The sequence below is a fragment of the Phyllobates terribilis genome, unplaced genomic scaffold, assembly GCF_046119375.1.
Source record: "Phyllobates terribilis strain yellow unplaced genomic scaffold, ASM4611937v1 Scaffold_3__8_contigs__length_932513732, whole genome shotgun sequence".
In the NCBI taxonomy this organism is placed as follows: domain Eukaryota; kingdom Metazoa; phylum Chordata; class Amphibia; order Anura; family Dendrobatidae; genus Phyllobates; species Phyllobates terribilis.
The window spans coordinates 137916229-137927882 of NW_027362763.1; the positions used below are offsets into that span (position 1 = coordinate 137916229).

Consider the following 11654-nt stretch of genomic DNA (forward strand, 5'->3'; position numbering starts at 1 on the left):
CGGTCCATACCCCTTTCCCCCACTGTTCCGGTCCATACCCCTTTCCCCCACTGTGTTGGTTCACCCTTTCCCCCCACTGTGTTGGTTCCCCCCCTTCCCCCCACTGTGTTGGTTCCCCCCCTTCCCCCCACTGTTTTGGTTCCCCCCCTCCCCCCCCCCCACTGTTCTGGGTCCCCCCCCCTTCCCCCACTGTTCTGGTTCCCCCACTGTTCTGGTCCCCCCCCCCCCATTTCCCCCACTGTTCTGGTTTCTTCCCCCACATTGTTCCGGTCCATTCTCCACACACACACACACACACACACACACACACACACACACACTGTTGCGGTCCACCCCCCCTCCCCCACACTCACTGTTTCGGTTCATACTCCCCCCCCCACTCTGTTCCGGTCCATCCCCCCACCAACTGTTCATGCAAATAAAATTTAAGCAAATTTCTGTAAATTCACTCATCCATCGTAATAATAATAACTTGGTATTTAACTTGTAACTATCCATATAAAAGTCAAATAAAAAAAATTACAGATGTATCTCGCTTTACAGCATACAGTGAAAGTGTTTGTTTGAAAATATTGTCTTTTGTCTTATAACCCTTGAATTATCGTGTTCACAGTAAACTATTCCACGTGCGACAGGTAACGCAGACAGACGTGTATCGGGCGGATGCTAAAGAAATCCCTCGGATTTTTCAGGCAAGTGAAAGATGGATGAATTTGGGGTGCATGATCTCTGTTCCGAATATCTGTGTTCTTTCTATTGATAAACAGAGATTTAATAATTTGTAAAAAAATAAATAAATACATTTTTGCCCGTAGATTTTGTATGACAATGAAGGAGAAAGCAAAAAAGAGCAAGAATTCCCAGTGGATCCAGTGGAGAAATCGAACTATATCTGCCACAAAGGACACGAGTTCATTCCCACGTTATACCATTTCCCAACAAGCTGTGATGCCTGTATGAAGCCCCTGTGGCACATGTTCAAGCCCCCCGCTGCCTTAGAGTGCCGGCGCTGCCATATCAAGTGCCACAAGGACCATATGGATAAAAAAGAGGACATGATAGCACCTTGCAAAGGTACGTGTGACAGGATGGCTCTCCAGGTAGGGCGGAAAATATCACTTTGTGAAAATTTTAAAGGGTTAATCCCCAAATTAATTTGGGGAACAACTCGCTGATTGCTGGGAGTCTTACTTGTGATACCAAGTAGAGCATTTCCAATTGTCCCATAGACAATGAATGAAAGGCTGAGTATGCTCACCTCCGTTTGCAGGATCGGGCTCCTAAGAGCCTGGTTCCAGGTTCCAGCGCCCCAGTAAGATCATAAGATCCCCAGTGATCAGTAAGTTATGGGTTCGGATTAATTTAATATTTTGGAAATAACTCTTACAATACAAACTTTTTGGCATGGCTCCATCTAGTGACCCCAGAGCTGTCAGCCTTGAAGGCACAAGCTATAACTTCATCACTCAAATCTGATCCACATCAGATAGAGACCAGTAGAGAGCTCTATAGTCCGTGCCAAAAATTACACGGAGATGCTTAACCCCTTCACCACCTTGGGCTCTTACATTTTCGTTTTTTGCTCCCCTTCTTCTCAGAACCATAATTTTTTTAATTTTTCGGTCAATATGGCCATGTGAGGGCTTGTTTTTTGCGGGACGAGTTGTACTTTTGAATGACGCCATTGGTTTTACCATATCATGTACTAGAAAATGGGAAAAAAATTCCAAGTGCGTGAAATTGCAAAAAAAGTGTAATTCCACAATTGTTTTTTTTTTTTACCACGTTCACCAAATGCTAAAACTGACCTGCCATTCTTATTTTCCTGGTCATTATGAGGTCGTAGAAACCAAACATGTAGAGGTCCTTTTTTATTTAAGTGGTGAGAAAAAAATCCAAAGTATGTAAGAAAATAAATGGCGCCATTTTCCAAGACCCGTAGCGTCTCCATTTTTCAGGATCAGGGGCTGAGTGATGGCTTATTTTTTGTGCGCCGAACTGACGTTTTTATTGATACCATTTTGGGGTAGATACAATGTTTTGATCGCCCGTTATTGCATTTTACTGCAATGTTGTGGTGACCAAAAAAACGTAATTCTGGCGTTTTGATTTTTTTTCTCGTTACGCCATTTACCGATCAGATTATTTTTATATATTGATGGATCGGGCGATTCTGAACGCGGTGATACCAAATATATGTATATGTGATTTTTCTATTGATTTATTTTGAATGGGTTGAAAGGTGGGTGATTTAAACTTTTTTTATATTTTATTTTTTAAAACTTTTTTTTTTTACTTTACACATGCTTCAATAGTCTCCATGGGAGACTTGAAGCTGCGATCATCCGATTGCCTCTGTTACACATAGGGCTGCAGCCCTTTGAACTAAGGCCATTGGGTGGCGCTCACAGCAGTTCAGCAATAACTACCACAGGGGTCTCCTGCAGACTCCGGGTTGTCATGCCCAACCCATCGGCGGCCTGTGATCATGTGACAGGCGTGCTGATGGGTGGAGCTGATGACTCACTTCCGGTGCAACATTGTTAAATGCCAGTGTCAGAGATTGACAGCAGCATTTAACATGTTAACGACCATGGGTGGCTCACGATACCAACCACGGCTGTTAGGAGCACATGACAGCTGATTTCGTCAAGTGCCTCAAAAGGTGCAGGCTCATTGCCGGAGCTCACACCAAAAAGGTGGAGGCGACCCATGACGAATTTATATGTCAGGTTGTAAAGGGGTTAAAAAAAAGTCTCCCCTCCCCTTTTTCCCTGGAAAAAATAAAAATTCTTAATGAATGGAAAGTTTTGCTAATGTCTTACCAGGAGAAATGTATAAAGATTCCTTATAAAAAAAAAAAAAAAAAAAGTTAGAAAATTGTTCCGGCCCGAAGCCTGAGGCTGCTCCACTGAAAGATTTCGTTTTCTCCAGTGTAATTAAGTTTTTCTTTTGTATTTTTTTTTCTCCTTCTAGTAAATTATGATATTTCTACGGCTAAGAATCTACTTCTATTAGCAAACTCCACAGAAGAGCAGCAAAAGTGGGTGAGTCGGCTGGTGAAAAAAATCCCCAAAAAGCCGCCAGCTCCTGATCCCTTCGCTCGCTCCTCTCCAAGAACTTCCATAAAGGTACAGCCAAACCCGTCGATGAGGCGGCCTAGTCGACAACTTCCTCCAAACAAACCCAGGTAAGAAGATTACAGGCCAGTGACTTGGCACCAGTGATTGTTAGAAGATTAAAGAATGTGGACATTTTTTTTTCTACTTTAATGCATATTTTTTAAGCAAAAAAAAAAAACATTTTTGCCATTTTTTTTTAAATGTTGCATCATTTGGCTTTTGCTGGCTGTCGAAAGAGTTAACGAAGAATCCATCAGTCAGCTGGTTCTGACCGGGAAGTTTGTAAGTTTTTTTTTTCTTTATTTGTAACTTTTCTTGTGCCGATTCATAATCACAGACCACATCAGAGTTGAGCTGAACTTTGATGCGGTCATAAATCAGCTGAGAGGAAGTCTGCAAAACAGTTAGGGCTCTTTCAGACGTCCGATCCCATGGACTGGCCGTTCGTCTCCCGAACCAAAGCGGGATGGTTTCATAGAAATATATTAAGCCGTCACGCTCGGGTTCAGGAGACGCGCAGACAATCTGTGCAATGTGATCCCAGATCATGGACAATCTGAAAGAGCCCTTACAAGTTTGTTATCAGAAGGAACTCACTGACAGGTTCTCCGTTAAGTCATTCAGCAGCTTTGGGTAACGCGTGCTTCACCTGAAACACACTGGTCTCTGTTCACACTCCATTCACTGTTTCTAGCTCGTCTCCTGTCCTCCGAATCGTTCTCCATTGACTTTACTTTTACCTTTTTCAAATGCAACAGTAAGTAAGAGTGGTCAGACGTGCTACCCGCCATGTTCCCAGCGTGCATTACTTTGCAGTCAGCACTAACCCGCTATGCGAATGTCCATCATGCCCTTCTTCTATCTACATCTCCTGTACTTAGATTTAGACTATTAGCTCAGGTTGGCACATCAGCATTCTGCTACTTGCCTGGCATGAAGCAGGGCATCATCATCATCTTTTCTTCCCTGTCCACTGTCACCCTCATGCCATCTCGCATCAATCCTTTTTAAAGGGTTAGTCCCATTTTAATAAATTGGGTATTGTCAGATAGTGCTTGTAAAAACAATCACTTTTGCAATTTACTGCTTATTAAAATTCTCAGCCGTTCTTGAGATATTAACATTTTTCTTTTGTTTACAGCTTGTTGCCTTGGAGACCGACCACCGCTTCTAGCAGCAGAACATGCACTGTTCGTGCAAGTTCTGTTCTATCAGGCTTGTAAGTGCTGTTGTGAAGCTGGCTGGGATCAATGGAGAAAAGAGTTACCTCCTAATCCCTGCCAGCTTCAGCACAGTACTTACAAGCTAGACAGCAGCGGTGGTCGGTCTCCTAAGCAACCAGCTGTCAACAAAAGAAAAGTGTTACTATCTCAAGAACGATTGCAATTTTTAATAAGATGTAAATTGCAAAAGTGTTTGTTTTTACAAGCACTGTCCAACAATATCCATATCTGAAGATGGGAAAGAAATCCTTTAAATTTTTTTTTTTTTTTTTTTTACTATTTCTGTTCCTAAATAATATTGTTTTTTGGAGTAGATTGGTAAGAGTCTGCATATGTATTATTGTAATGTATCTGTTTTTTTTTCCCCTTTTAAGTAAATGCTAATTTTTGTGTGCGATTTCCATTTAAAGGTTTATTCCAATTATTGATGTGTGAACGGTGTGAGTCCGTCTGGTGAGGCGACCACTCTATAACTCGCAGTTAATTTTATAGGTGCACGCAGCGATCAGACATTTATCTTGTGGATATGCCATAAATGTCTATGGCAGGAAGAAGTCAGATCACATTATATCTGTCCAGTTGTTTATTTCTAGACTTATGGATAACCAGGTTAAATTTGTGTCTCCCCTTTGAAGAGACAAGTGGTACTTCTCTCCAGAATTTTTAACTTTTGGGCTCTCCCAGTAGTGTTTCTCAGTGATGCACATTTAGGGCAGGTGCAGATGAGCGTATTTATATAATCTGAGAAAATTGGATCAATTATGCAGGTCAGGAGTGTGGTCAGGAGTGTGGTCAGGAGTGTCCTGGATGCAGAGAAGATGGAGCATAACATTTCTTCATCTTCTCCATTGTGTCATTGTGCGGAAATCGGACCACACTCGGATGTCATCCGAGTGCAGTCTGATGGTTTCCACTCATTGACTTGCATGGCTGAGTGCAATGCGAATATCAGATCAAACTCTGACATGCAGCAATTTTTTGGACAGTCTTTGTCCAAGGAAAAAATCGGACATGTGCACGGCCCCATAGAATAACCTTGGCCCGAGTGCAAACGGATGTTTTGTCTGATCACACTCGGACAACAAATACGCCCATCTGCTCCTTTCCAGAATTAATGTAAAGCCTCAGTCAGACGTCCAAATGTGTCCCATCGCTGTTTTTCTCATATACAAACCTCCCCCCTCCCCCAAAAAAAAGAAACTGATGTCTGGATGAGGCTTTAGAGCAGTGAGGAGCTACCATTCGGGGGTCTACACTCTCTGGGTCCATATTATCCACACCTTGGTTGATCTTATCAGTGATGGGACTTGTGAGGGAAGATCCTGAAAACTACTGATGGCCGCCCTGATTCATAAGATGTCCTAGTCCTGTATGGGTTCTCAGTACTCATTTCAGTGAGGGTGGGCACATTCGGTACCGGACCCTCAAGGTCCTCCTCTGTGGTATGTTCACTCTTGGTTTAGAGATGACACAGTCTTCTGAGTCTATCAGGGAATATGGAGGGTCTCTTCGCATGCCTTAATCTTACACGTCAACACTCCCGTTGCAGACTGCTTGACCTGGCTTTTAAAGACTGGGACTGGTCTCTGGATGACGTGGAGGATGATGGGGATGATGTTTTTGATTTCTGAAGCGGTAACCTGGAATGCATATTTGATACAGACCTTGTTACTTTCCTGCCTGCGTTTTGTGATTTTGATGTGTGCGTCCCTGGTGAAAGCGCGCCCCTCAGGGTGACTTATGGGGGAAACATCAGCCAGAACTATGACCTACAGAATACAAAGGCTGCGAGCCATGAGACCAAACCTGTATCAATGACCATGGAGAGGAGCTGGTTGCCTCTGGCATTCTGAGTGGTGCCACCAGGTTCATGGTCATTAATATCAGCCTTGGGTCACATAATTGGAAGATCCTAGAAGATTAGGAACACTTTCGGGGGTGACTGGCACCTTTGAAGAAAGCATGATGGGTTCTTTCAGTATCAAGAGTTCTGAAGTCCATGGACCCACCAATACGTGCCAAGTCCAGGCTGCTATGTGCAAACCACAGTCAGACATTGTCTTCCGTTAGGGATCTTAAGGTAACATGGAGTCAATGTAGGTTATGCAGCCAAAGATTGCGCTATGCCGCTGCTATACCCAACTGGTTCTGACTTTGTGATATGTTTGTAGTCCCAGTAGCCTGCAGATCATAACGTGACCCCCTTCACCCGCATTTATCTGCCTCGTAGCAGCGGCATTGCACGATCTATGGTCGCCATGTATCCCCAACCTTACAGTCATGGATTTATTTTGCATGTATCTACGCTCTAAACATGGATATATGGAGAGGCATAAAATATTATATTCCCCGAGTCTTGATCTGGGAACACACTGCCAACCATTCCCAGCTACAGCCGGGTCAGATGTGGCTAGCTTTACAGACAGGTTGTAGCTGGCAGCATGTCCGTATTACTTGTTTTGCTGTGGGCTTTTTGCTTTTTTTTGTGTGCTCATTGTGATGTTGGTTTTGCAGTGTTGTTGCTGTTTTTCGTGGTCCAAAAAACTTTTTCAGACTTTTTCTTTGTTAGCCCCCATTATGCAAGAATACGCTATATATACGTTGAAGGAAATGTCATCAGAAAATGTCCTAGTTTTTATGTTAGCCTTTTATGTTTATGTATTTTTTTCCACTTTGGCAAAAAAAAAAAAAAAAAACACATACAAGTCCTGCAATTTTCCCACTGGCCACCAGACCTAATACTAGATTCATACTTCCTCTCTGTCCCTATTGACTTGCATAGGAGTATAAACTGGGCATGCACTGGTCTGGGCAAAAATAATTGTGCAGAGAGGAGGAGGAGGTGAGCTGTGACTTTTCCTGTGGGGGTTGATGGATAGCTGTGTTCTTTACTCTATGTAGAAGTGTTATCACAAGCTAATAACAAACAATGAGACTTATCACAGGAAGTAGGAGTCTAGTATTGGTCTTAGTGGCTAGTGTGAAAATAGTAAGATTTCCGTTTTGTTTTTGTTTTTTTCTTTAAAACTTGTATGTGTGATATATACACATAATTAATAATAATAAAAAAAATATATATATATATATGTACACTCACACGTATGTATTAATAATGTTTATATATATATTTTTTCATGGATTTCTGGTACGCTTGTGCCTCGCGTGTTTTGTTTTCTAAGCCGTCCGTCTTTTTCTGATGACACATTCCCATTAAGTATCATCATTTTTTTCGATGACCACCAACTCCATAGCATTCCTGTAGTGGTTGAAGCGGTCCCATTTTTTACTTTCAGCCCAGAAGGGTTTGCTCCTCATCAGACGCCTTATGGTGGCCCCCACCCCCCACCTTATGACTTTGCTTGTGCCCCCCCGTTCCCTTTTTATGAGGCTGTATACTATATAGCATTAACGACAGCCCCTTGACATACAGTCATGCATAACGAACTAATGAATAATATTCTCCTCGCTTTTTCTAATCCGCTACGCGCGGCCGATCCAGTTATTCGCCTCTAACGTTCTCCCTTTTTGTCTTGCAGTTAACTGCCTTCTGTGAATGCAGTGCCCATTTCAAGATGATTTCTTCCATTCAACGAAAACAATAAGACTGAGCGCAAAAATAAGGTGTCCAAAATATTAAAAAAAACAACTATATTTTTCCAAAAAAAAAAAAGACTGTGCTTATATATATCAGAGGTTTACAAAAAAATAAATGTTGCTGCAATATAGAAAGAGAGTAAAAGGAATAATGTTCTCTCCTGACAAGTGGCTTTGGAAAGCTCAGGGTGGTCAGAAGTCACTGTGATAACGTTAGACCCCTACCCGGGATTAATACCCAGGTTACACTCCCAATACTTTGCAATGGAAATTTTGAAAGCGGTGGGACGGGGGCTTTTACTGCTTTAATTTTGGACAAAGAACGTTGGGAGACGAGTGCTGGATCCACAGAATCTTCTCCTCGAGTATTTACACTACACCCAGGCTATAGAAGAGCTCCGGTTTCTCAGCTGGCGGCTTCCACAGCGGTTTCTCAGCTGGCGGCTTCCACAGCGGTTTCTCAGCTGGCGGCTTCCACGGCGGTTTCTCAGCTGGCGGCTTCCACGGCGGTTTCTCAGGTGGCGGCTTCCACGGCGGTTTCTCAGCTGGCGGCTTCCACAGCGGTTTCTCAGCTGGCGGCTTCCACAGCGGTTTCTCAGCTGGCGGCTTCCACAGCGGTTTCTCAGCTGGCGGCTTCCACAGCGGTTTCTCAGCTGGCGGCTTCCACAGCGGTTTCTCAGCTGGCGGCTTCCACAGCGGTTTCTCAGCTGGCGGCTTCCACAGCGGTTTCTCAGCTGGCGGCTTCCACAGCGGTTTCGCAGCTGACTGCTTCCTCAACGTTTATTTTTTGGTGCTTCGTACAGCTCAGCCAATGATTGGGCTCCTGGATGAGAAGAAAAAAAGGACCGTGTATATATTTGTATTGTACCGAGGCTTTGCCAGAATGCCTACCTTTATTTTTGTACTTCTTGACCAATCCCTGCGGTTGTGACTATGCACATGTACAAAGCCATAGTGTTTATTCTTCAGTCTGACTCTCCTCGAGGGATTACGAAAAATAAAAAAATAAATTGCATGCAAGAGCTGAGTACATTCAGTCTCGAAGCCTGTGTAACTGCGAATATCTTCTTCTGAAAAATATCTGGATGCCTTAATGGAAAAAAAATAAAAAAATCAATCTAGTTTGGCCAAGCCCCAGCCCTTTTTTTGCAAATTCGACTTTGTGGGGGGTGCTGATGGGTCACACTATTATTATTATATTTTTTTTTTTGGGAGATTCTGCCTCTTTTTGAATGCATTTTGAGAATTCTAGAAGTCTACTATGATTAACCTTCCCTCCATCAAGGACCCTTTCTTCTACCCTCAGTATTAGCAGACTCCAGAATCTAAATTTCTCTATATTAAAAAAAATATACCTTAGGAAGTGCCGAAGCCGCAGCCTTTTTGTGGGTGGGGTATGTATTTACATGGATGCAGCTAATTAAGGGGTAACCCCCCCCCCCCACTACGTTGACACCATTGGGATTATATTTATATAGTATCACATATATTCGTAGAAGCGGTGGGTGTCGACTGTTTTAGAATGATCAGCCATACAGTAGACTGCCTCGCCGGTCTCCACTGACTCCCATAGAAAGAGAAGAAAAGTGCAGAAACTGAACGGTTAACAGCTGCCCATTTTTATTTTTTTGTGCCTTCGAGATGTTGCCGTTTCTAAAACCTGCATTCTGAAGAATAACTACTCAAACCCACAACATGGCTGCCTCGACAGTGCTCCAAGAAAAGGGTGTCCAATAAGTGCATTTTTTTTGCTTGCCTTGGTTTGTGTTCTACTTATGTTTTTATTTCTGCAGAGAGAGAAAGACATTGATGATTGAATAAATGTAATTTTTTTTTTTTTTTTTAAGTGTTTCTAGCACTCACCAACACACACCCACACGCACATAAAAACATGGGCTGTCACAAGCTTCAGTCATACTGTAGATGTATTTTAATATTTCAGGAACTGTTCTCTAGCACCTAGCTCTAGGTTATTGAATACATTTCGTATCGGAGCATTTGAAGAATGTTTAGCTGGGATGTAAAAAAATTAAAGAAAAAAAAAATTGAAAGAAATAAGGACCTCGGAGGTGCTTATTGGAATTATTTTTACATGGTCTTATTAAGAAAAAAAAGTATATATATAAATATAATTTATGTGGGCTCGTTCATGCTGTACGCCTAAATATCCCTCAAAGTGCATGTTTTATACAGAAAGCAGTATGATAAAATGTTAACCATATTGACAATAAAATATAACATGTATTCTGCAGTGCCTTATGTCTCTTTTATGTCCTCTGAGCTGTTACTGAGTGCTTCAAGTCACAAATTATGTGGTCTGAACTGTCACTCAGTGCCTCGTGTCTCTGATAATATGATCTGAACTGTCACTCAGTGCCTCGTGTCTCTAATAATATGATCTGAACTGTCGCTCAGTGCCTTTGTCACACAAGGTGTGGGAAAGACTTAGTGCAACACAAAGGGAAGAGGGAAAGGTAGCCCGGACTCTATAGAAAGGGGGGAAGTGGAGACCTCCTAGGTTGATCTAGCATCACCCTGTCTCCTCTAACGTCCCTGTATTGGCTCTTCACCAGTCGCCGCATGTGTGCCTCGCTCTGTCTTTCACTGGTGTATGACTAAGGCTAGGAAAAGGAGGGATGAGCACTAGTCGATCTCCACTAAACACTATAGACAACAGGGGTGGACAAACTGGGAAATTGCTTAGCTTTAAACGAACTAAAGACAAATGCGCACACGTCCTCAAGCTCCAGAGAGGACGAAGTACTGCTCTTGCTAAAGATTTCACAGGTAGTAATGAATATCTCCGGCACCTCCCTCTGAAACACAGCAGGTATTAATGCACCCAGGCAGGGTGCCATTTAGCCAGAGGGTTGTAGCCGCTGGGTCCTAGAGACAGCCTCTGAGAAGATGTCTGCAATGCCAATCGTATAGATCTCCTGCAACCAACCAACTGCAGGGCGACTGTCTGTCACCTCTGACACACCTGTGACAGCCTCGTGTCTCTAATAATATGATCTAAACTGTCACTCAGTGCCTGGTGTCTCTAATAATATGATCTGAACTGTCACTCAGTGCCTGGTGTCTCTAATAATATGATCTGAACTGTCACTCAGTGCCTCGTATCTTTTATAACATGTTTTAAACAGTCACTCAATGCCTTGTGTCTATTATAACAGGGTCTGAACTATCACTCAGTGCCTCGTATCTCTTATAAGATGGTCTGAACTGTCACTCAGTTCAGACCAGGTTATACAGTCGCTTGCGAAAGTATTCACCCTCCTTGACATTTTTCGTGTTTTGCCACCTCACAACCTGTTTTTTTTTGTTTGTTTGTTTTTTTAGGGTTTGCATCAGTTCATGTAAAGAACATGCCTACAACTGTGAACATTTAGTTTTCTTTTTATTGTGAAGCAAACAATAAATAGGGCAGAATAACTGAAAACTTCAGTGTGCATAACTATTCACTCCCCTAAAGTCAGTACCGTCATGGCCAAAAGTATTGAGAATGAGACAAATAGTAATTTTTCCAAAGTTTACTGCTTCATTTTTTGTAATGGCAATTTGCATATACTCCTGAATGTCAAAGAGTGATCAGCTTAACAGCAATTACTGTACTTGCAAAGTCAATATTTGCCCAGAAAATGAACTTTAACCCCCAAAACACATTTCAACATCATTGCATTAAAAGGAGCAGCTAACATCGTTTTAGTGATTG

At 42.5% G+C, this 11654-nt stretch overlaps 1 protein-coding gene across 2 annotated transcripts in view; it reads left to right on the plus strand.

The window, feature by feature from the left end:
- Positions 1-8218, plus strand: part of ROCK2 (Rho associated coiled-coil containing protein kinase 2) — a 163392-nt gene extending 155174 nt beyond the window's left edge. The window contains exons 29-33 of one of the 2 annotated variants that reach the window (XM_073674151.1): positions 614-692; positions 816-1074; positions 2977-3190; positions 5895-5980; positions 7882-8218. In XM_073674151.1, coding sequence (XP_073530252.1) covers positions 614-692; positions 816-1074; positions 2977-3190; positions 5895-5976 — 634 coding nt within the window. In that variant the 3' untranslated portion in view covers positions 5977-5980; positions 7882-8218. The remainder of the gene's footprint in view (positions 1-613; positions 693-815; positions 1075-2976; positions 3191-5894; positions 5981-7881) is intronic. The other variant, XM_073674152.1, reaches the window with a different exon arrangement.
- Positions 8219-11654: the final 3436 nt, after the last annotated feature.